Here is a 26611-nt window from a genome sequence, read left to right on the forward strand (position 1 = left end):
CTAAGCAAAAGAGTTGACTTTCAACTCAAACAGGGATAAAACATTCTCACAAATGAATTTCATACTATTTGCTACATCTCTATTTTTTTTTATCAAGAAAATAGAAATTCGACATACTGGATGACCACCACATTTACTACTGTCAAGTTCAAATCTTGGATATCTGCTATTCTCTGCCTTGTTTAAATGTTGTTGTTTTTTACCAGGTCTTAACCTTTTAGAGTCGTTCCAGAGGATTCCAAACAACCTTGTTATTTACACCCTATTTTGGACTCGAAGTGTCAATGTATGGTTCATACATACATAATAAAACATCTGCAGTCCTCTCCCAGCGGTGAAAGGCACAGAATCCTTACATTTTTACCTGGCATCATTTAGTGCATGAGACACGCTCTCGTTCATGTCATGTATCCTAGTGAGGCATGTGATCTGAAGCGAGTGGGATTGCCTGACTACATGGGTTTAACATTAGTTATTTTCATAACAGCGAAAATACATTGAATAAATCTATCAAATCCACGCATCATAAGTTAGATCTATTTGACCTTGTTCACTCTTTCATTTACATTACATTTAAGTCATTTAGCAGACGCTCTTATCCAGAGCGACTTACAAATTGGTGCTTTCACCTTATGACATCCAGTGGAACAGCCACTTTACAATAGTGCATCTAGGTCTTTTAAGGGGGGAGAGAAGGATTACTTTATCCTATCCTAGGTATTCCTTAAAGAGGTGGGGTTTCAGGTGTCTCCGGAAGGTGACTAAATTGAGGCTAAATTGATCTGAAAACCAAGCACAAAATGTGTGGAAGAAATTGCATTTTAGCCAGGCACATACATTAGAAGACAATTGTCAAATTGATCAGAAACACTATGCTCACAATCTGTATCTCCTAAATGGTGTTGCTGGTGTATTTAGTTAGAATTTGGGAATAGATTGCGCAATAGACTAGGGTTTTTACCGGGCGTGAATCTCAACACAACAAACATAACTTTGATGTGCTAGAGAAATGTATACTTCCAAATTTCACCCACTTTTCAGATGAAAATACATCACCCTACCTTTCTGTTGTTTCAACCATCCATATCATATAATTCCATGCCATTTGTCCTTATAGACATACACACAGGTATGTATGTGTTCCATGATATGTGTTAAAAATCCAGCACTGCAGTTAATTGCCAGCGATCATCATTCATCACGTATGCAAATGCAATATATAATCATTACACTACTTTCAAGGAATCGGGCAATTGATGCAAACATGTAAGTAGGCATTAACTTTTCCATTATATGAAATGCATTCTCACAATCGCTTGCTTGCCATACTAGCCTACAACAAGGGATTAGCCAGCCACAACCAAACTTTGAGAGACCATGTTGATTGGCAGGTGGAATGATGTTCCAATGATGTTGCAAGGTTAAAGACCAAATAGTTCAAAAGTATAAGATTGATGGTGTTCTTAATTTTGTCTCTGAGCTCTACAGACAATTCCTTCAACCTCATGGCTTGTTTTTTGCTCTGACATACATAGTCAACTGTGGGGACCTTATACAGTGCATTCGGAAGGTATTCAGAACGCTTGACTTTTTCCACATTTTGTTATGTTACAGCCTTTTTCTAAAATAGATTAAATTGTTTTTTCTCTCATCAATCTATACACAATTACCACATAATGACACATTTTTGCAAATGTATTAAAAATAAACTGATATATTACATTTACATAAGTATTCAGACCCTTTACTCAGTAATTTGTTGAAGCACATTTGGTAGCGTTTACAGCCTCGAGTCTTCTTGGGTATGGCGCTACAAGCCTGGCACACCTGTATTTGGGAAGTTTCTCCCATTCGTCTCTGCAGATTCTCTCAATCTCTGTCAGATTGGATGGGGAGCGTCACTGCACAGCAATTTTCAGGTCTCCCCAGAGATGTTAGATCGGGTTAGAGTCCGGGCTTTGGCTGGGCCACTCAAGGACATTCACCCACTTGTCCCAAATCAAATCACATTTTATTTGTCACATACACATGGTTAGCAGATGTTAATGCGAGTGTAGCGAAATGCTTGTGCTTCTAATTCCGACAATGCAGTAATAACCAACAAGTAATCTAACTAACAATTCCAAAACTACTGTCTTATACACACAAGTGTAAAGGGATAAAGAATATGTACATAAAGATATATGAATGAGTGATGGTACAGAGCGGCATAGGCAAGATACAGTAGATGGTATCGAGTACAGTATATACATATGAGATGAGTATGTAAACAAAGTGGCATAGTTAAAGTGGCTAGTGATACATGTATTACATAAAGATGCAGTAGATGATATAGAGTACAGTATATACGTATACATATGAGATGAATAATGTAGGTTATGTAAACATTATATTAGGTAGCATTGTTTAAAGTGGCTAGTGATATATTTTACATCATTTCCCATCAATTCCCATTATTAAAGTGGCTGGAGTTGAGTCAGTGTGTTGGCAGCAGCCACTCAATATTAGTGGTGACTGTTTAACAGTCTGATGGCCTTGAGATAGAAGCTGTTTTTCAGTCTCTCGGTCCCAGCTTTGATGCACCTGTACTGACCTTGCCGTCTGGATGCTAACGGGGTGAACAGGCAGTGGCTCGGGTGGTTGTTGTCCTTGATGATCTTTTTGGCCTTCCTGTAACATCGGGTGGTGTAGGTGTCCTGGAGGGCAGGTAGTTTGCCCCCGGTGATGCGTTGTGCAGACCTCCCTACCCTCTGGAGAGCCTTATGGTTGTGGGTGGAGCAGTTGCCATACCAGGCGGTGATACAGCCCGCCAGGATGCTCTCGATTGTGCATCTGTAGAAGTTTGTGAGTGCTTTTGGTGACAAGCCAAATTTCTTCAGCCTCCTGAGGTTGAAGAGGCGCTGCTGCGCCTTCTTCACGATGCTGTCTGTGTGGGTGGACCAATTCAGTTTGTCTGTGATGTGTATGCCGAGGAACTTAAAACTTTCTACCCTCTCCACTACTGTTCCATCGATGTGGATAGGGGGGTGTTCCCTCTGCTAATTCCTGAAGTCCACAATCATCTCCTTAGTTTTGTTGACGTTGAGTGTGAGGTTATTTTCCTGACACGACACTCCAAGGGCCCTCACCTCCCTGTAGGCCGTCTCGTCGTTGTTGGTAATCAAGCCTACCACGGTTGTGTCGTCCGCAAACTTGATGATTGAGTTGGAGGCGTGTGTGGCCACGCAGTCGTGGGTGAACAGGGAGTACAGGAGAGGGCTCAGAACGCACCCTTGTGGGGCCCCAGTGTTGAGGATCAGCGGGGTGGAGATGTTGTTGCCTACCCTCACCACCTGGGGGCGGGCTGTCAGGAAGTCCAGTACCCAGTTGCACAGGGCGGGGTAGAGACCCAGGGTCTCGAGCTTGATGACGAGCTTGGAGGGTACTATGGTGTTAAATGCCGAGCTGTAGTCGATGAACAGCATTCTCACATAGGTATTCCTCTTGTCCAGATGGGTTAGGGCAGTGTGCAGTGTGGTTGAGATTGCATCGTCTGTGGACCTATTTGGAGTGGGTCTAGGGTGTCAGGTAGGGTGGAGGTGATATGGTCCTTGACTAGTCTCTCAAAGCACTTCATGATGACGGAAGTGAGTGCTACGGTAGTCGTTTAGCTCAGTTACCTTAGCTTTCTTGGGAACAGGAACAATGGTGGCCCTCTTGAAGCATGTGGGAACAGCAGACTGGGATAGGGATTGATTGAATATGTCCGTAAACACACCAGCCAGCTGGTCTGCGCATGCTCTGAGGGGCGCGGCTGGGGATGCCGTCTGGGCCTGCAGCCTTGCGAGGGTTAACACGTTTAAATGTTTTACTCACCTCGGCTGCAGTGAAGGAGAGGCCGCATGTTTTGGTTGCAGGCCGTGTCAGTGGCACTGTATTGTTCTCAAAGCGGGCAAAAAAGTTATTTAGTCTGCCTGGGAGCAAGACATCCTGGTCCGTGACGGGGCTGGTTTTCTTTTTGAAATCCGTGATTGACTGTAGACCCTGCCACATACCTCTTGTGTCTGAGCCGTTGAATTGAGATTCTACTTTGTCTCTATACTGACGCTTAGCTTGTTTGATTGCCTTGCGGAGGGAATAGCTACACTGTTTGTATTCGGTCATGTTTCCGGTCACCTTGCCCTGATTTAAAAGCAGTGGTTCGCGCTTTCAGTTTCACGTGAATGCTGCCATCAATCCACGGTTTCTGGTTTGGGAATGTTTCAATCGTTGCTATGGGAATGACATCTTCAACGCACGTTCTAATGAACTCGCACACCGAATCAGCGTATTCGTCAATGTTGTTGTCTGACGCAATACGAAACATAACCCAGTCCACGTGATGGAAGCAGTCTTGGAGTGTGGAATCAGATTGGTCGGACCAGCGTTGAACAGCGTTGAACAGTGTGGGAGCTTCTTGTTTCAGTTTCTGTCTGTAGGCAGGGATCAACAAAATGGAGTCGTGGTCAGCTTTTCCGAAAGGAGGGCGGGGCAGGGCCTTATATGCGTCGCGGAAGTTAGAATAGCAGTGATCCAAGGTTTTGCCAGCCCTGGTTGCACAATCGATATGCTGATACAATTTAGGGAGTCTTGTTTTCAGATTAGCCTTGTTAAAATCCCCAGCTACAGGATGTATGGATTCCAGTTTGCAAAGAGTCAAATAAAGTTCGTTCAGAGCCATCGATATGTGTCTGCTTGGGGGGGAATATATACGGCTGTGATTATAATCGAAGAGAATTCCCTTGGTAGATAATGCGGTCGACATTTGATTGTGAGGAATTCTAAATCAGGTGAACAGAAGGACTTGAGTTCCTGTATGTTGTTGTGGCCACACCACGTCACGTTAACCATAAAGCATACGCCCCCGCCCCTCTTCTTACCAGAAAGATGTTTGTTTCTGTCTGCGCGATGCGTGGAGAAACCAGCTGGCTGCACCGTCTCCGATAGCGTCTCTCCAGTGAGCCATGTTTCCGTGAAGCAAAGAACGTTAGTCTCTGATGTCCCTCTGGAATGCTACCCTTGCTCGGATTTCATCAACCCTGTTGTCAAGAGACTGGACATTGGCGAGAAGTATACTGGGGAGTGGTGCACGATGTGCCCGTCTCCGGAGTCTGACCAGAAGACCGCTACGTTTGCCTCTTTTACGAAGTCGTTTTTTTGGGTCGCCGGCTGGGATCCATTCTGTTGTCCTGGGTGAAAGGCAGAACACAGGATCCGCTTCGCGAAAGTCATATTCTTGGTCGTACTGATGGTGAGTTGACGCTGCTCTTATATTCAGTAGTTCTTCTCGACTGTATGTAATGAAACCTAAGATGACCTGGGGTACTAATGTAAGAAATAACACGTAAAAAACAACAAAAAACTGCATAGTTTCCTAGGAACGCGAAGCGAGGCGGCCATCTCTGTCGGCGCCGGAAGTCCTGCGTTGTTAAGGCTGTGTGCTTAGGGTCGCAGTTCTGTTGTGAGGTCCTGAGCGCTCTGGAGCAGGTTTTCATCAAGGATCTCTCCGTTCATCTTTCCCTCGATCCTGACTAGTCTCTCAGTCCCTGCTGCTGAAAAACATCCCCACAGCATGATTCTGCCACCACTATTCAGTCCAAAGAGTTCAATTTTGTTTCTCATTGTCTGAGAGCCTTTTTGACAAACTCTAAGCGGGCTGTCATGTGTCTTTTACTGTGGAGTGGCTTCCGTCTGGCCACTACCAGTGGTGGAAAAAGTACCCAATTGTCATACTTGAGGAAATGATACCTTAATAGAAAAGAAACTCATCCAGTAAAATACTACTTGAGTAAAAGTCAAAGTATTTGCTTTTAAATATACTTTAGTGTCAAAAGTAAATGAAATTGTGAAAATATACTTTTAAATGTAAAATTATAAATTATTTCAAATTGCTTATATTAACAGAACTGCACAATTTGTTTGTTTTTGTTAATTTACGAATAGCTAGTGCAACACTCCAACACGAAGACATAATTTGCAAACGAAGCATATGTGTTTAGTGAGTCCGCCAGATCAGAGGCAGTAGGGACAAAATAACGTAACAAAATGTGAAATAAGTCAAGGGGTCGGAATACTTTCCGAAGGCACTGTATACTTGGGATATTGTTTTTCAACAGGAAAAGTAAAAAGAAATAGCTGGATTTTGTCTTTAATGTCAGACCAGGCAAGACTGAACGTGCATTATAAAGAAAGGAAAAGCTGCACACTAGTAGATCCGATGCATTAATCTATTCAACAATGTTTGACAGCTAAACTGTCTTAATCAGGGTACATAGATCCCCAAATTTATATTAGTGTATTAATTTTAAGTGTCTTAGATTCTGTTTGTAATGAAAAGCGCTATATAAAATAAATGTATTGTTATAATGCTAGCACAGTTTGGGAACGGGAGTTAAAAGGAGTGAAAACTAGCACTTGAGAACTGACTAAATCAGTCTGGTAACCATCTTAGGGACTGATCAGCATCATCCCAGGGACCGGTGCCGGTTACAGACCAGAGGTTGAGAAACACTGGTCTACGTGGAGGAAAACTGCTAGATAAGTAATAAACAGCCCTCTGCTAAAATAAGGCTCAGGGAGAGAGTGGGAGCGTAATGCTATTTATATCTATCTCTGTTTGCATGGCCTGAAGGAGATGTACACCTACCTGGCACAGGAGCTGAAAAGGCTTGCTGCGGCTCATGGGGAGAGACTGCTGCACACCCCACACAACCCCATATCACTGGGTAAGATGCACCCTCACACATCCCCATATCACTGGGTAAGATGCACCCTCACACAACCCTATAACTAGGGAAGATACAGCGCACACAACTCAATAGCAGTGGTTAAGATAGATGCCTCTTACACAACCCTTGTCACACTTAAGAATTGCAATACCTCAGATCCAGTCATTTAAGGATAATCCAGAGATAAGAAATTAGCCCAGAGATTCATCCAGAGATCTCTAGATTAGCCCTAAATTACTGGATCTGAAGTATTGCAATTCTTAAATCGGAGTAAAGTTGCTTTCACATTACACAATATTCGCCTGAAATTTCATGTTCGTGCGATATTCTTAGTTTGGGGCATCCTATGAGAATATTAGAGCAAAATTTGTGTGGTGTGAAAGTTTCTACGAATGCTGTCTACGTCCGAAATCTAAACATGCTTGATTGACCCCAATGCAAATTTCATTCTACATTACAAATTAGTGTGTAGAGTGGAAGGTAATATCTTTCAAAATGTGTATTAGTAGCTATTTTCTCTCCATAGTCAGTCCTTGTAATCTTGCAACTAATCTAAAGCTTTAACCCCAGTAAAGTTCAAACAAGCTAGCGTATGCATGTCACAGCACTTTTCTGCTCGTCACATGCTCGGGTGAATATTGCTTCTATGTCTGTAAAATTGTGACTTATGACAAAGTAAAAGATGTGAATTCCAATGTTGTGTTGACCATTTGTCTGTGCATGTTTTCATGTAGCCATGTCTCTGGATGGCCTCCAGACACAGTGCGGCAAGTCTGTGACTCAACTGGGCTCAATGCTGTTCACCAGGCAGGTGTCTGGAGCCAGGTAATTATTTAACTAGGCAAATTCTTATTTACAATGATGTCCTACCCCGGCCAAACCCTAACCGGGGTGACGCTGGGCCAATTGTGTGCCATCCTATGGGACTCCCAATCACGACCGGTTGTGATACAGCCTGGAATCGAACTAGGGTCTGTAGTGACGCCTCTAGCACTGACATGCAGTGCCTTAGACCGCTGCGCCAAACGAAAATATTTTTTTCCCAGCTCAGTGGAGACCAGCGGGACAATTTAATATGTGAGTTGAGGTAGTGGGGGGAGTCTCTGAAGAACCTCATTGTATACAAAAAGTAGCCAGTGCTGGGCCCTTCTGGTAGTCAGAGACTACCAGCCAACAGAACTATACAAAATGCAGTGATGTGTAAGAAAATTGTCCCGAGTGATAAAACGCAGTGCTGAGTGATAGTCTAAAGTCTTGAAAACAGAGGCTGCCGCATGCATGTAGATTATATCAAGTACTGGGAGAAGCATTGCTTGAACAATCTTCCTTATACCTTCCAAAGTGAGGCAGGATTTATTTCTATAAAAGAAACCAATCTTAATTCTCTGCTTTTTTTGTCACTTTTTCAATGTGTGTTTTAAAAGTGAGTTTATCGTAAATTCAAATACCGAAGTACTTACAGTGGGGCAAAAAAGTATTTAGTCAGCCACTAATTGTGCAAGTTCTCCCACTTAAAAAGATGAGAGGCCTATAATTTTCATCATAGGTACACTTCAACTATGACAGAAAAAATGAGAAAAGAAATCCAGAAAATCACATTATAGGGTTTTTAATGAATTTATTTGCAAATTATGGTGGAAAATAAGTATTTGGTCAATAACAAAAGTTTATCTCAATACTTTGTTATATACCCTTTGTTGGCAATGACAGAGGTCAAATGTTTTCTGTAAGTCTTCACAAGGTTTTCACACACTGTTGCTGGTATTTTGGCCCATTCCTCCATGCAGATCTCCTCCAGAGCAGTGATGTTTTGGGGCTGTTGCTGGGCAACACGGACTTTCAACTCCCTCCAAAGATTTTCTATGGCTAGGCCACTCCAGGACCTTGACATGCTTCTTACGAAGCCACTCCTTGTCATGCTGAAAGACCCAGCCACATTTCATCTTCAATGCCCTTGCTGATGGAAGGAGGTTTTCACTCAAAATCTCACGATACATGGCCCCATTCATTCTTTCCTTTACACGGATCAGTCGTCCTGGTCCCTTTGCAGAAAAACAGCCCCAAAGCATGATGTTTCCAACCCCATGCTTCACAGTAGGTATGGTGTTCTTTGGATGCAACTCAGCATTCTTTGTCCTCCAAACACGACGAGTTGAGTTTTTACCAAGAAGTTATATTTTGGTTTCATCTGACCATATGACATTCTCCCAATCTTCTTCTGGATCATCCAAATGGTCTCTAGCAAACTTCAGACGGGCCTAGACATGTACTGGCTTAAGCAGGGGTACACGTCTGGCACTGCAGGATTTGAGTCCCTGGCGGTGTAGTGTGTTACTAATGGTAGGCTTTGTTACTTTGGTCCCAGCTCTCTGCAGGTCATTCACTAGGTCCCCCCGTGTGGTTCTGGGATTTTTGCTCACCGTTCTTGTGATCATTTTGACCCCACTGGGTGAGATCTTGCGTGGAGCCCCAGATCGAGGGAGATTATCAGTGGTCTTGTATGTCTTCCATTTCCTAATAATTGCTCCCACAGTTGATTTCTTCAAACCAAGCTGCTTACCTATTGCAGATTCAGTCTTCCCAGCCTGGTGCAGGTCTACAATTTTGTTTCTGGTGTCCTTTGACAGCTCTTTGGTCTTCACAATAGTGGAGTTTGTAGTGTGACTGTTTGAGGTTGTGGACAGGTGTCTTTTATACTGATAACAAGTTCAAACAGGTGCCATTAATACAGGTAACGAGTGGAGGACAGAGGAGCCTCTTAAAGAAGAAGTTACAGGCCTGTGAGAGCCAGAAATATTGCTTATTTGTAGGTGACCAAATACTTATTTTCCACCATAATTTGCAAATAAATTCATAAACAAATCCTACAATGTGATTTTCTGGATTTTTTTCTCATTTTGTCATAGTTGAAGTGTGCCTATGATGAAAATTACAGGCCTCTCATCTTTTTAAGTGGGAGATCTTGCACAATTGGTGGCTGACTAAATGCTTTTTTGCCCCACTGTATAATGGAGAACTTACTCAATTTGGGCTCCCTTTAATGTGCAAATACACATGTCCTCAGGGTCAATATTACAAGACCTAGAGACAACATAAATGTGGTTTTATTAGGATTTAGAACTAGTTTAAGATTAGTATGCAATTTAAAAAATGGCCTGCTGTATTGAGTGGGCACAGGAGTAAATAACTATCATCCGCGTAGAGATTAATGTTACAGGTTTTAACAGACTAATATTATTTATATAAATAGCGAAGAGAACAGGGCCCAAAATTGACCCCTGCGGCACACCTTTTCTATTATTGAGGAAACTGCATTTGATACCGTCAGTAAGCACACATTGTGTCCTGTCCATTAAATTGTTTTTGAACCAATTGCAAGATGCCTGATCTAGGCCTATTTCAGACAACCTTTGAACAAGTATGAAATGGTCAACTGTATCAAACGCCTTTGACAGGTCAATAAATAAGGCTACACAATGATTTTTATGGTTGAAGTAATATAGCACATCATTTAAGATAAGTGTAGCCGCTGAAACAGTGCTAAAACCAGAATGGTGCTCATTAAGAATAGAATGAGAAGGTAAAAAAGTTATAAGCTGAGAGTTGGCAAGGCAAGATAGCGAGGGAAATTGGACGGTAGTTATCCAAGTCAGAAGGATCTTTGTTTAGGTGGAGGACTTGTGCCGTTTTCCAGCCTTTGTCAAGTTTAAAATACAACATACAAAATGCATATAAATAAAAATAACAAGTACTGGTAGATAGAACAGTCCAAATAAACCAAGACAACAGCCATATTTGTAAATTAATAAAGAAAATACAATCCTCAACATGTCTCTTAATAATGTCTTGAAGTGACCAAAAAACACTTGGGAGTCTGATTTTAGGGTATTTTTTGAATACATTCCAGTTATGGTCATGTAAAAACTAAAAGCCGTTTTACCTAGGTCAGTAGGGACAAAAGGTTTAAAAAACCAAATTTGCCATTCATGTGCGCGAGTGAGGTATTTCTTCTGTATGTCATGAGCGATGTGAGTTAGTATGGTAGTTTCTGCAGGAGAGCTTTTTAAAATATATCCTGGTTTACAGTGGGGGCAGAAGAGTGAAGCACCGTGTCATCGGCATAAAAGTGTTGCTTACAGTTCTTCATTAAGGAACCAATATCGGTAATATAAAACATGAACAGAACTGTCCCTAAAATGGACCCCTGAGGAACACCTTTTGTGTCCTCTAGGAATAGTGAAGTTTCAAATGTTATTAGTCATTTGGAATGTGCATGGTATACATGCAAGTTCCTTCTCGACAATGCAACAACAATAAGATCTAATGAAATATACGAATACAAACTTAAAGTAAATGGCAGCAACTATACATGAAGATATATCCGTAAGGTAGTTATTGACCATGCACATGCATTTCGATCAAGTCCACTAGAGGACAATCTACGCAGTAAAATCCACAGTACAATTGTCTTTTTTTTACATTTTTTATCTAAAGAGCATTCAATAACATTATCAACAAAGAAAGCAGCTGAGATGGTATTATGTCCCTGTCTAAATCCTGATTGATACAGTTGATGTCGGAAGTTTACATACACCTTAGCCAAATACATTTAATCCTAGTAAAAATTCCCTTCCACAACTTTGGAAGTATGCTTGAAAGACCCATTTGCGACCAAGCTTTAACTTCCTGACTGATATCTTGAGATGTTGCTTCAATATATCCACATAATTTTCCCTCCTCATGATCCCATCTATTTTGTGAAGTGCACCAGACCCTCCTGCAGCAAAGCACCCCCACAACATGATGCTGCCACCCTCGTGCTTCACGATTGGGATGGTGTTCTTCGGCTTGCAAGCGTCCTCCTTTTTCCTCCAAACATAACAATGGTCATTATGGCAAAACAGTTTTATTTTTGTTTCATCAGACCAGAGGACATTTCTCCAAAAAGTACAATCTTTTTCCCCATGTGCAGTTGCAAACCGTAGTCTGGCTTTTTTTTTAATGGCGGTTTTGGAGCAGTGGTTTCTTCCTTGCTGAGTGGCCTTTTAGGTTATGTCGATTTTGGACTCGATTGACTGTGAATATAGATACTGTTGTACCTGTTTCCTCCAGCATCTTCACAAGGTCCTTTGCTGTTGTTCTGGGATTGATTTGCACTTTTTCACCAAAGTACGTTCATCTCTAGGAGACAGAGCGTCTCTTTCCTGAGTGGTTTGACGGATGTGTGGTGTTTATACTTGCGTACTATTGTTTGTTCATATGAACGTGGTACCTTCAAGCGTAAATTGCTCCCAAGGATGAACCAGACTTGTGGAGGTCTACAATTATTTTTCTGAGGTCTTGGCTGATTTCTTTTGATTTTCCCATGATGTCAAGCAAAGAGGCAATGAGATTGAAGGCCTTGAAATACATACACAGGTACACCTCCAATTGACTCAAATTATGTCAATTAGACTATCAGAAGCTTCTAAAGCCATGACATAATTTTCTGGAATTTTCAAAGCTGTTTAAAGGCACAGTCAACTTAGTGTATGTAAACTTCTGACCCACTGGAATTGTGATAGAATGAAATAATCTGTCTGTCTAAACAATTGTTGGAAAAATTACTTGTGTCATGCACAAAGTAGATGTTTTAACCGACTTATGAAAACTATAGTTTGTTAACAAGAAATGTGTGGAGTGGTTGAAAAACTTGTTTAAATGACTCCAATGTAAGTGTATGTACTTCCGACTTCAACTGTATGTGTTCAGAATACAGTTCCTGGATAAGGAGAAATTAAGTTGAGTTTATGAAGAGTACATTCAATTGAGTACATTTTATGCATTTTCTTTTTTCTTCTGGACCCACCTAATAGTTTGTGATGAAGCAAGGAAGACAAAAGAAAGGTTGACATATTTTTAAACATCCTCATAAATTATTAATTTGGTCTTTCAGCAGTGATATTTTTTTTCTTCCAAGTGTCAAAGCACCTTCTCCTATTACCACAGGGTTACCCCCTATTTTCCTGGAAGTGAACACATTCATTTTCAATGTTTCAAAGAAATGAATCTGTCATACAATAATTGTATAGCCTAGTACAGCTGAAATAACATTTTCCCCTTTTCAGATATTAATTAGCTTTGCCTGTTCGTTCAAATAGGAAGCAATTTTGTAGTATGGGATAAATTTGCTATCCCTTTCTCTTTTGTGGGTGTTTTTTCCAAGCATCTTTTTAAACTTGCTTATTTCAAGACAATTTCTGCATGCAGAAGGTGAAGTAATGGTAATGTCTGTTTTCAGGGTGGTTGCCCTTGGTAACAAACAGATGGTGAGCGGTCACATGTTCTCTGGCTTCATGTCTCACTCAGAGGCGTACCCACACCCCTATCTCAATGCCGCCTCGGCTGTTGGCATCACACGGGATGACGTGACACTCTGCATCAAAAGACTGGACAAGTGCCTGAAGAGCCTCAGAAAGGAAAGCAGTGCAAGAAGTGGTTCACCAATACCTCTCACAGGCCAAGAGGACCATGCTGGAGAGTGAATAAAAATATGTAGGGAAAAAGTGCTCATGTACTTTTTCAGATAGTAACATTTTATGCCTAGTGAAAATCTTCAAACTCCTTGCTTTCACATTTGTCATATTTTGCTGCCTGAAATGTGAATCTTAAAAAGGATTACAATTACAGAAATCTTCTCAAATTATATAAAAAAAACAAAGATGTATTAATTGCATAGGTCTTCACACCTCTTGCTGTGGCATATCTAAGTAAGTTCAGGAGCAAATAAATGTGACACCTGTGGTGTGAAGACACTATATGAGCTTAAACCTGAAATAAAGATTGTTGGTCCATGGAAGTATAGGTCTTACAAAATGTCACCATCATTAACACATGACAATACTGCATTCCAGCGGCACTGTGGAAAACAAGTTCTGTGTGACTAATGCTATTTGCTTGTACAGATTTACACTGATAAGTTATCAAATGTCTGTATGAATTGGTTGCATTCATTAAAGAATCCACTGATCATAATGACATTGAGGCAATAGTGTGGTCTATATAAAGTACCTTGTGAAAGTATTCACGCCCCTTGACTTTTTCCACATTTTCTTGTTACAGCATGAATTTCAAATGGATGTACATTTTTTTTGTCACTAGTCTACACACAATACCCCATAATGTCAAAGTGGAATTATGTTTTTAGACATGTTTACAAATGTAATAAAAAATGAAAGGGTTGAGCCAATAAGTTTAACCCCTTTGTTAGGGCAAGCCTAAATACTTACCCAGAAAGACTCACAGCTGTAATTGCTGCAAAAAGTGATTCTAACATATCGACTTGGGTGGGAATACTTACACTAAATAACCAAAAGTATGTTGAACATCTCATTCCAAAATCATGGGCATTAATATGGAGTTGGTCCCCCTTTTCTGCTATAACAGCCTCCACTTTTCTGGGAAGACTTTCCATTATATGTTGGGACAATGCTGAAGGGACTTGCTTCCATTCAGCCACAAGAGCATTAGTGAGGTCGGGCACTGATGTTGAGTGATTAGGCCTGGCTCGCAGTCGGCATTCCAATTCATCCCATAGGTGTTCCATGGGGTTGAGGTCAAGGCTTTGTGCAGGCCAGTCAAGTTCTTCCAAACTGATCTCGACAAACCATTAATGTATGGACTTTGCTTTGTGCACGGGGGCATTGTCATGCTGAAACAGGAAAGGGCCTTCCCCAAACTATTGCCACAAAGTTGGAAGCACAGAATCATCTAGAATGTCATTGTATGGTGTAGCATTAAGATTTCCCTTCACTGGAACTAAGAGACCTAGCCCGAACCATGAAAAACAGCCCCAGACAATTATTCCTCCTCCACCAAACTTTACATTTGGCACTTGCATTGGGGCAGGTAGCGTTCTCCTGGCATCCGCCAAACCCAGATTCATCAGTCGGACTGCCAGACGGAGAAGCGTGATTCATCACTCCAGAGAAGGCGTTTCCACTGCTCCAGAGCTTTACATCACTCCAGCTGACGCTTGGCATTGCGTATGGTGATTTTAGGCTTGTGTACGGCTGCTCGGCTTTGAAAACCAGACAAACCGTTATTGTGCTGATGTTGCTTCCAGAGGCAGTTTGGAACTCGGTAGTGAGTGTTGCAACCGAAGACAGGCGTTTTCTACGCACTACACACTTCAGCACTCGGCGGTCCTGTTCTGTGAACTTGTGTGGCCTACCACTTCACTTTTGTATATATAAACTCAGCAAAAAAAGAAACGTCCCTTTTTTAGGACCATGTCTTTAAAGGAAATTCGTAAAAATCCAAATTACTTCACAGATCTTCATTGTAAAGGGTTTAAACACTGTTTCCCATGCTTGTTCAATGAATCATAAACAATTAATGAACATGCACCTGTGGAACGGTCGTTGGAACAGCTACCAGACGGTAGGCAATTAAGGTCACAGTTATGAAAACTTAGGACACTCAAGAGGCCTATCTACTGACTTCCTCCTTCCTCATGTGGTACCCTTTCTGCAGGCTAATCCTGACATGACCCTCCAGCATGACAATGCCACCAGCCATACTGCTTGTTCTGTGTGTGATTTCCTGCAAGACAGGAATGTCAGTGTTCTGCCATGGCCAACGAAGAGCCCAGATCTCAATCCCATTGAGCACGTCTGGGACCTGTTGGATTGGAGTGTGAGGGCTAGGGCCAATCACCCCAGAAATGTCCGGGAACTTGCAGGTGCCTTGATGGAAGAGTGGGGTAACATCTCACAGCAAGAACTGGCAAATCTGGTGCAGTCCATGAGGAGGAGATGCACTGCAGTGCTTAATGCAGCTGGTGGGCAATCTGTAGAGCCAATTGGAAGCTGGGGATGATTAGGCGGCCATGATGGTCAGATTGAGAATTTAGCCGGGACACCGGAGTTAACACCCTTACTCTTACGATAAGTGCCATGGAATCTTTAGTGATCACAGAGAGTCAAGACACCCATTTAACAACCCATCCAAAAAGCGGCACCCTACACAGGGCAATCATTGCCATGGGACATTTTATTTTTACCAAAGGAAAGAGTGCTTTCTACTGGCCCTCCAACACAACTTATAGCAGCATCTGGTCTCCCATCCAGGGACTGACCAGGAACAACCTTGCTTAGCTTCAGAGGCAAGCCAGCAGTGGGATGCAGGATTGTATGCTGCTTTCTCTGAACAAGAATGAAAACAATAACATACATTTTTTGTGAGGTGCAGCATTTCAGGTAGTACTATGGGATCTTTTCACACATAAAATTTCATTTTAAAGAGATACAACCAACCATAGAGGACTCATCTTTATATCTGTGCCATTATAGCATCTGTGACAGCATGGGCAGCGCCGTTGAGGATATCTCCATTTTGAAATAGTCAATTTTGGGATTAAATACAGGCAAATATATTGATAAGTCACCTTGTCCTAGAGAGATTTACACAGTTATCAAAACGTCACGTCAGCGTGAACTCTAGGTTTTATGGGTATTATGACCCATACTGTGGTACTCTATACCCATAAAACCTAGCGGTCAAACAGGGAAATGGTTCCAATAATTTTTCCACCATTGATTTTTCCCATAGGGGACAAGAGAAACACTTAAAATAAGGGCTGTGTTACACTGGCATGATGTTTTGATAACTGTGTAAACAGTGGTTTAAAGTACTTAAGTAAAAATACTTTAAAGTGCTACTTAAGTAGTTTTTTGGAGGTATCTGTACTTAACTATTTATATTTGTGACTACTTTTACTTCAGAAAAGATTGTACTTTTTACTCCATACATTTTCCTTGACACCCAAAAGTACTTGTTACATTTTGAATGCTTAGCAGCACAGGAAAATAGTCAAATTCACACACATATCAACCGAACATCCCTACTGCCTCTGTTCTGGCGGACTCACTAATAACAAATTATTTGTTTGTAAATTATGTCTGAGTGTTGGAGTGTGCCCCTGGCTTTCCGTAAATAAAATGTAAAAAAATGGAAAATGGTGCCATCTGGTTTGCTTAATATAAGGAATTTGAAATTATTTCTACTTTTACTTTTGATACTTAATTAAGTATATTTGAAACCAAATACTTTGTAGACTTTTACTCAAGTAGAATTTTACTGGGTGACTCTTACATTTACTATTAAGGTATCTTTACCTTTTCTCAAATATGACAGTTGGGTACTTTTTCCGCTACGTGTAAATCACTCTACGACAAGATGACTTATCAATATATTCGCCTGTATTTACCCCCTAAAAATGAAATGATAATTAGCTGCTAATGTGGTTATCATAAATAACTACAAATTCCATGATGATCTGGGCAAGACTGCTGAAACGAAGCAAAGGTAAGAATATGTGTATTAACTAATGTTATCTAAATGTAGTGAATAAATTGGCAACATTTCTTTAAACGGACTGTTAACTGTCTTGTTCAAGTTTTAAATTGACACAATACCTGTAAACAAAGGTGTCAGCTAGAGATGACGTGTATGAGTTTGCAGGGATTTGTAATTTTGCACAGTCTACTTTGATGCCATAAGGGGGAAAAGAGGGAAACTCATTCGGTTCATAAAATGTATAGCTGGGGAGGTGACACCTACAAGAGGGTGGGGACCAAAAGGAGGGAAGAGTATAAGATGTTTTGTGAACCTTCTAAATGTATGCACACAGTTGACTGTATCCTTGGTGTTAAACACTTGAAACTTCTCTTGAGCTTTTGGTCTTAATTCCTTATTGCAAAGAGGTTGCAATAGCATTTTTCTTTTTAACACATGGTTATCAAAACGTCACGCCAAGGTAAGCTTACACAAACCGGCCCTTATTTTAAGTGTTTCTAAAATCCCCAAGTAAAATAATGAATGGTGGAAAAACTATTGGAACCATTTCTGTTTGACTGCTAGGTTTTATGGGTATTATGACACCTCCAATGTGGGGCTCTATGGTCTATTCTAAAATGGCCTCTATCATGCTCTATGGATACAACCTAATAATACCAGGTGGGTACAGTAAATCAATTATCCTGGCTAGTATTTCAACCAGTCTGTAAAGAAGAAGAACACTTTTTTACTTTAGTAATGTGGAAGTCATTGAAAGCTTTTGCATACGTAATTTCTGTGTTCAATATTTGCAATTACAATCCTTGCCAAACCTTTCAATGGGAACATTATGCCATAGACATATGCAAAAATTGTTTACTCAGTGGTTTAACATGGAGGAATTTCCTTTATCTGCCACAATTGTGAGATTCCTTCTACTTTTGTCCAAAAATTCAATAACTTTTTGTTGCCACTGGATTTCAAATAATCAAACAGATTGGATAATGTAAAAAACAACTGTTTTAATTTGAAATGTTTTCTGCTGAACATAAATACTTTGGAATGAGATACAGTGTATACCCAAACATAATCCCATTCAGATCACATGCCTCTGATGTAAACGTCATGCACGTGCATATATGCGGTTTCTTCAGATTGCAAGTAAAAATAAATATTTACCAATCTCAGTCTGCCCCTTTAAAGCTTTTATATTGATCAAGTTTACTGCAATATGTAAATCTTAGGAAGTCTATCTGCCACTATAGTTTCATTTAAAGAAGCACTTAAAGAAGCAATATCCCACATATAAATACAGTAATGTACACATGCTTAAGGGTAAACTAATATGTTTTGAGCAATATTTTCAAAAGCTTAATGGAGTAGGCCATTCAAGGAGTTGGTCTAATGGTTCCTTCTGATGAGAAATAGACAAGCTTATGTACTGTGTGAAGGCGTTAGGCGCACGCTTCTGTCCAGGTGTTATTTATGCCTGCCAGATCTTACAACGCCTGGATAGGTATTTTGCGTATCAGCTAACCATATAATATATTATAGCAATATGTCCGTCAGTGAAACAGTCGATGACATGGCACGCAACCATTGGTTGATGCATGCAACATCTGAGCTGGAGAACGCGATCATCAAATCATGTATTGCTTGAGTGGACTTTATGCAAACTGGAAACCACATATCCTGAGGCTGCATTTATTGTAGCTGGGGATTTTAACAAAGCAAATTTGAAGAAAATGCTACCGAAGTTCTAACAACACAGACTGCAGTACTCGTGCTGCTAAAACACTTGACCACTGATACTCCAACTTCCGGGATGCCTACAAGGCCCTCCCTTCGGCAAATCATACCACGACTCCATATTAGCTCCTCCTTTCCTATAGGCAGAAACTCAAACAGGAATTACCCATGCTAAGGACTATTCAACGCTGGTCTGACCAATCGGAATCCGCGCTTCAAGATTGTTTTGATTACGCGGACTGGGATATGTTCCGGGTAGCCTCTGACAATAACATAGACAAATACACTGATACGGTGACTGAGTTTATCAGGAAATGTGTAGGAAGAATAATTATAGTAGACTGTTTGTGTTCGAAAGTGATTGATGACCTATTTTATGTGTCACGTGGTTATGCCCATTTATGAACATCTGGTCCGGATGTTCTCACGTTATCGAGTGAGTGTTTATGTAACCTGATAGTGCAGCTGTTTTGGGTAAAGCCTGTGTTTGCACTAAAGCTGTCCTGGTGAATGTTGTGTAGTGAACTTGTTGAACTGTGGAATGTGTTTGAACATTTGAAAGAGTAGTGAATTCATTTTTTTGTAGTGAGCTTTGTATGTCTCTGCTGTTTAGTGATCTTGTATATGAAACAGTAATTTCCAGGGGGGTAGGTATGCCTCAGTATAAGTAAAGAGCTGTGAACACTACGCGCGACAAGAAACCTCAAGAGAGATAAACCACAGAAGACCAATTGTTGGTGTATTGTGTCCTTCGTGTCATGAACAAAATTACAAAACCATCGAAGCCATTCTTTGTGAGGCCATTGATTGTTTTAATGCTGTGGTGGATATGAGTGACGGACATATGGGTTACATTTTCCAACCGGACAATGTGCCGAATTCAATTGTTCAAATGCAACCAAATCCGTTAGTTCGTATGCATTTTCAAAAGCCTACACAGAGGTCAACTATTTTGTGCCTGTCTTTAGCTTTAGGTGGGGAGATTACTTTAAAGTCCTTGAAATCATGAAACAAGTGGAAAATCTTTTCCAACATTGTGAACAATTAAGTTGATGGGCCCTTCTGTCTTCAAGACATAACATGGGCCTAAAGGCAAGAAGGCTGATCTATCAGGGAAAAGAAAACATATGAAACCTGGAAGGTGCTAGAGATCAAGGGGGGAAGAGACCGTGTCGGAACCGGTCACATCTTGACATGGGTATTTAGAGACAGATGGTAGTGTTGGCTTACAATAGATCATTCACAAGGCCTTTTTCTCTAAGAAAGGAATTAAAGAATAATTACGTGTAAACAGTTGTATGAACAGTTGAAGTCGGAAGTTTACATACACCTTAGCCAAATACATTTAAACTCCGTTTTTCACAATTCCTGACATTTAATCCTAGTAAAAATGTCCTGTCTAGGTCAGTTAGGATCACCAACTTTATTTTAAAAATGTGAAATGTCCGAATAATAGTAGAGAGAAGGATTTATTTCAGCTTCTATTTCTTTCATCACATTCCCAGTGGGTCAGAAGTTGACATACATACAATTAGTATTTGGTAGCATTGCCTTTAAATTGTTTAACTTTGGGCAAATGTTTTGGGTAGCCTTCCACAAGCTTCCCACAATAATGAATTTTGGGTCATTCCTCCTGACAGAGCTGGTGTAACTGAGTCAGGTTTGTAGGCCTCCTTGCTCACACACGCTTTTTCAGTTCTGCCACACAAGTAATTTATCCAACAATTATTTACAGACAGATTATTTCACTTATAATTCACTGTATCACAATTACAGTGGGTCAGAAATGTACATACACTAAGTTGACTGCCTTTAAACAGCTTGGAAAATTCCAGAAAATTATGTCATGGCTTTAGAAGCTTCTGATAGGCTAATTGACATAATTTGAGTCAATTGGAGGTGTACCTGTGGATGTATTTCAATGTTTACCTTCAAACTCAGTGCCTCTTTGCTTGACATCATTGGAAAATCAAAAGAAATAAGCCAAGACCTCAGAAAAAGAACTGCAGACCTCCACAAGTCTGGTTCATCCTCGGGAGCAATTTCCAAACGCCTGAAGGTACTTTCATCTGTACAAACAATAGTACGCAAGTATAAACACCATGGGGCCACGCAGCTGTCATACCACTCAGGAAGGAGAAGCTGTCTCCTAAAGGCGAATGTGTTTTGGTGCGCAAAGTGCAATTCAATCCCAGAACAACAGCAAAGGACCTTGTGAAGATGCTGGAGGAAACGGGTACAAAAGTATCTATATCCACAGTAAAACTAAACCTATATCGACATAACCTGAAAGGCCACTCAGCAAGGTAGAAGCCACTGCTCCAAAATCGCCCCAAAAAAAGCCAGACTACGGTTTGCAACTGCACATGGGGACAAAGACTGTACTTTTTGAGGAAATGTCCTCTGGTCTAATGAAAGAAAAATAGAACTGTTTATTCATAATTACCATTATGTTTAGAGGAAAAAAAGGGAGGCTTGCAAGCCAAAGAACACCATCCCAACCATGAAGCACGGGGGTGGCAGCATCATGTTGTGGGTGTGCTTTGCTGTAGGAGAGACTGGTGCACTTCACAAAATAGATTGCATCATGAGGAAGAGTTATTCAAGTGAATATGCATAGATGATAACAACAGAGAGTAGCAGCGGTGTAAAAGGGGGCAATGCAAATAGTCTGGGTAGCCATTTGATTAGGTGTTTAGGAGTCTTATGGCTTGGGGTTAGAAGCTGTTTAGAAGCCTCTTGGACCTAGACTTGGTGATCCGGTACCGCTTGCTATGCGGTAGCAGAGAGAACAGTCTATGACTAGGGTGGCTGGAGTCTTGGACCATTTTTAGGGCCTTCCTCTGACACCGCCTGGTATAGAGGTCCTGGATGGCAGGAATCTTGGCCCCAGTGATGTACTGGGTTGTTCGCACAACCGTCTGTTGTGCCTTGCGGTCGAAGGCCAAGCAGTTGCCATACCAAGCAGTGATGCAACCAGTGCAGAGTGCAGCTATAGAACCTTTTGAGGATCTGCGGACCCATGCCAAGTCTTTTCAGTCTCCTGATGGGGAATAGGTTTTGTCGTGCCCGCTTCACCACTGTCTTGGTGTGTTTGGACCATTCTAATTTGTTAGTGATGTGGACACCAAGTTGAAGCTTTCAACCTGCTCCACTGCAGCCCCGTCGATGAGAATGGGGGCCTGCTCTGTCCTCTTTTCCTGTAGTCCACAATCATCTCCTTTGTTTTGATCACGTTGAGGGAGAGGTTGTTGTCCTGGCACCACACGGCCAGGTCTCTGACCTCCTCCCTATAGGCTGTCTAGTCGTTGTTGGTGATCAGGCCTACCACTGTTGTGTTATCAGAAAACTTAATGATGGCGTTGGAGTCGTGCCTGGCCATGCAGTCATGAATTAACTAAGGGAGTACAGGAGGGGGCTGAGCATGCACACCTGAGGGGCCCCTGTGTTCAGGATCAGTGTGGTGGATGTGTTGTTACCTACCCTTACTACATGGGGGCAGCCCTTCAGGAAGTCCAGGATCCAGTTGCAGATGGAGGTGTTTAGTCCCAGGGTCCATAGCTTATTGATGAGCTTTGAAGGCACTATGGTGTTGAACGCTGAGCTGTAGTCAATGAATAGCATTCTCATATAGGTGTTCCTTTTGTCCAGGTTAAAAAGGGCAGTGTGGAGTGCAATAGAGATTGCATCATCTGTGGATGTGTTGGGGCGGTATGTAAATTGGAGTGGGTCTAGGGTTTCTGGGATAATGGTGTTGATGTGAGCCATGACCAGCCTTTCAAAGTGCTTCATTTACATTTCATGGCTGCAGACGTGAGTGCTACAGGTCAGTAGTCATTTAGGAAGGTTACCTTTGTGTTCTTGGGCACAGGCACTGTGGTGGTCTGCTTAAAAACATGTTGGTATTACAGACTCCAACAGGGAGGGGTTGACAATGTCAGTGAAGACACTTGACAGTTGGTCAGCGCATGTTCGCAATACACGTCCTTGGTAATCCGGCGTTGTGAATGTTGACCTGTCTGAAGGTCTTACTCACATCGGCTGCGGAGATCGTGATCACAGTCTTCCGGAACAGCATTTTTCAGTGTTATTTGCCTTGAAGCGAGCATAGAAGTAGTTTAGCTCCTCTGGTAGGCTTGTGTAACGGGGTAGCTCTCGGCTGTGCTTCCCTTTGTAGTCTGTAATGGTTTGTAAGCCCTGTGACGTCTGACGAGCATCAGAGCCGGTGTAGTACGATTTGATCTTAGTCCTGTATTGACGCTTTGCCTGTTTGTTGGTTCATCGGAGGGCATAGCGGGATTTCTTATAAGCTTCCAGGTTTAGCTCAGTGCGGATGTTGCCTGTATTCCATGGCTTCTGGTTTGGGTATGTACGTACGGTCACTGTGGGGACGACGTCATCGATGCACTTTTTGATGAAGCCAATGACTGATGTGGTGTACTCCTCAATGCCATCAGAGGAATCCCGGAACATATTCCAGTCTGTGGTATCAAAACAATAGTGTATCTTAGCATCTGCTTCATCTGACCACTTTTTTTATTGATCTAGACAATGGTGCTTCCTGCTTTCAATTTGGCTTGTAAGCAGGAATCAGGAGGATAAAATTATAGTCAGATTTGACAGATGGAGGGCAAGGGAGAGCTTTGTATGCGTGTCTGTGTGTGGAGTAAATGTAGCACAGTTTTTTCCCACTGGTTGCACATTTAACAGGCTGATAGAAATGTGGTCAAATGGATTTAAGTTTCCCTGCATTAGTCTCTGGCTACCAGGAGCGCCGCCTCTGGATGAGCGTTTTCTTGTTGCTTATGGCGGAATACAGCTCATTCAATGCAATCTTAGTGCCAGCCTCTGACCGTGGTGGTATGGTAACAGTTATGAAAAATACAATAAACTCTCTAGGTAGATAGTGTGGTCTACAGCTTATCATGAGATACTCTACTTCAGGCGAGAAGTTGCTCGAGACTTCCTTAGATATCATGCACCAGATGTTATTTACAAAAACACATAGTCCGCTGCCCCTAGTCTAACCAGCCAGCTGTAAGTTGATAGTGTCGTTGTTCAGCCACAACTCCACTCACTGTCACAGTCATACTCTGGACTTAGTTTTGTCCCATGGAATAAATGTTGTGGATCTTAATGTTTTTCCTCATAATCCTGGACTATCGGACCACCATTTTATTACGTTTGCAATTGCAACAAATAATCTGCTCAGACCCCAACCAAGGAACATCAAAAGTCGTGCTATAAATTCACAGACAACACAAAGATTCCTTGATGTCCTTCCAGATTCCCTCTGTCTACCCAAGGACGCCAGAGGACAAAAATCAATTAACCACCTAACTGAGGAACTCAATTTAACCTTGCGCAATACCCTAGATGCAGTTGCACCCCTAAAAACTCAAAACATTTCTCATAAGAAACTAGCCCCCTGGTACACAGAAAATACCCGAGCTCTGAAGCAAGCTTCCAGAAAATTGGAACGGAAATGGCGCCACACCAAACTGGAAGGCTTCCGACAAGCTTGGAAAGACAGTACCGTGCAGTACCGAAGAGCCCTTACTGCTGCTCGATCATCCTATTTTTCCAACTTAATTGAGGAAAATAAGAACAATCCGAAATTCCTCTTTGATACTGTCGCAAAGCTAACTAAAAAGCAGCATTCCCCAAGAGAGGATGGCTTTCACTTCAGCAGTGATAAATTCATGAACTTCTTTGAGGAAAAGATCATGATTATTAGAAAGCAAATTACGGACTCCTCTTTAAATCTGCGTATTCCTTCAAAGCTCAGTTGTCCTGAGTCTGCACAACTCTGCCAGGACCTAGGATCAAGAGAGACGTTTTAGTGTTTTAGTACTATATCTCTTGACACAATGATGAAAATAATCATGGCCTCTAAACCTTCAAGCTGCATACTGGACCCTATTCCAACTAAACTACTGAAAGAGCTGCTTCCTGTGCTTGGCCCTCCTATGTTGAACATAATAAAGTCTCTCTATCCACCAGATGTGTACCAAACTCACTAAAAGTGGCAGTAATAAAGCCTCTCTTGAAAAAAACAAACCTTGACCCAGAAAAAAAAAACACTATCGGCCTATATCGAATCTTCCATTCCTCTCAAAATTTTTAGAAAAGGCTGTTGCGCAGCCTGTCCTGAAGACAAACAATGTATATGAAATGCTTCAGTCTGGTTTTAGACCCCATCATAGCACTGAAACTGCACTTGTGAAGGTGGTAAATTACCTTTTAATGGCATCAGACCGAGGCTCTGCATCTGTCCTCGTGCTCCTAGACCTTAGTGCTGTTTTTGATACCATCGATCACCACGTTCTTTTGGAGAGATTTCTGTCCAAAAATGATGCAGAAAAATTAATCCATGTTTTTGTCACTTATAGGTTAGACTACTGTAATGCTCTACTTTCCGGCTACCCGGAAGTACTAAATAAAGTACTAAATAAACTTCAGTTAGTGCTAAATACGGCTGCTAGAATCCCGACTGGAACATTTTTTAAAATCATATTACTCCAGTGCTAGCCTCCCTACATTGGCTTCCTGTCAAGGCAAGGGCTGATTTCAAGGTTTTACTGCTAAACCTACAAAGCATTACATGGGCTTGCTGCTATCTCTCTGATTTGGTCCTGCCGTACATACCTACACGTACGCTACGGTCACAAGACGCAGGCCTCCTAATTGTCCCTAGAATTTCTAAGCAAACAGCCGGAGGCAGGGCTTTCTCCTATAGAGCTCCATTTTTATGGAATGGTCTGCCTACCCATGTGAAAAACGCAAACTCGGTCTCAAGTCTTTACTGAAGACTCATCTCTTCAGGGTCATATAATTGAGTGTAGTCTGGCCGAGGAGTGTGAAGGTGAACGGAAAGGCTCTGGAGCAACGAACCGCCCTTGCTGTCTCTGCCTGGCCGGTTCCCCTCTTTCCACTGGGATTCTCTGCCTCTAACCCTATTACAGGGGCTGAGTCACTGGCTTACTAGGGCTCTTTCATACCGTCCCTAGGAGGGGTGCGTCACTTGAGTGGGTTGAGTCACTGATGTGATCTTCCTGTCTGAGTTGGCGCCCCACCTTGGGTTATGCCGGCCTTGTCTCAGGATGGTAAGTTGGTGGTTGAAGATATCCCTCTAGTCGTGTGGGGGCTGAGCTTTGGCAAAGTGGGTGAGGTTATATCCTTCCTGTTTGGCCTTGTCCGGGGGTGTCCTCGGATGGGGCCACAGTGTCTCCTGACCCCTCCTGTCTCAGCCTCCAGTATTTATGCTGCAGTATTTTATGTGTCGGGGGGCTAGGGTCAGTTTGTTATATCTGGAGTACTTCTCCTGTCCTATCCGGTGTCCTGTGTGAATTTAAGTATGCTCTCTCTAATTCTTTCTCTCTTTCTCTCTTTCTTTCTCTCTCTCGGAGGACCTGAGCCCTAGGACCATGCCTCAGGACTACCTGACATGATGACTCCTTGCTGTCCCCAGTCCACCTGGCCGTGCTGCTGCTCCAGTTTCAACTGTTCTGCCTGTGATTATTATTATTTGACCATGCTGGTCATTTATGAACATTTGAACATCTTGGCCATGTTCTGTTATAATCTCCACCCGGCACAGCCAGAAGAGGACTGGCCACCCCTCATAGCCTGGTTCCTCTCTAGGTTTCTTCCTAGGTTTTGGCCTTTCTAGGGAGTTTTTCCTAGCCACCGTGCTTCTACACCTGCATTGTTTGCTGTTTTGGGTTTTAGGCTGGGTTTCTGTACAGCACTTTGAGATATCAGCTGATGTACGGCCCTTCGCCTTATAAATACATTTG

The 26611-nt window shown here is 41.9% G+C and overlaps 1 protein-coding gene across 2 annotated transcripts in view; it reads left to right on the top strand.

The window, feature by feature from the left end:
- The window catches only part of sepsecs (Sep (O-phosphoserine) tRNA:Sec (selenocysteine) tRNA synthase), a 33749-nt gene extending 19986 nt beyond the window's left edge, over positions 1–13763 (top strand). Inside the window, exons 10-12 of one of the 2 annotated variants that reach the window (XM_029666390.2) lie at positions 6650–6743; positions 7481–7571; positions 13095–13247. In XM_029666390.2, the coding sequence (XP_029522250.1) occupies positions 6650–6743; positions 7481–7571; positions 13095–13152 (243 nt within the window). In that variant the 3' untranslated portion in view covers positions 13153–13247. Of the gene's footprint in view, positions 1–6649; positions 6744–7480; positions 7572–13026 lie in introns of both variants that reach the window. The other variant, XM_029666388.2, reaches the window with a different exon arrangement.
- Positions 13764–26611: the final 12848 nt, after the last annotated feature.

The sequence above is a fragment of the Oncorhynchus nerka genome, linkage group LG8 (genome assembly GCF_034236695.1).
Source record: "Oncorhynchus nerka isolate Pitt River linkage group LG8, Oner_Uvic_2.0, whole genome shotgun sequence".
NCBI classification, from domain to species: domain Eukaryota; kingdom Metazoa; phylum Chordata; class Actinopteri; order Salmoniformes; family Salmonidae; genus Oncorhynchus; species Oncorhynchus nerka.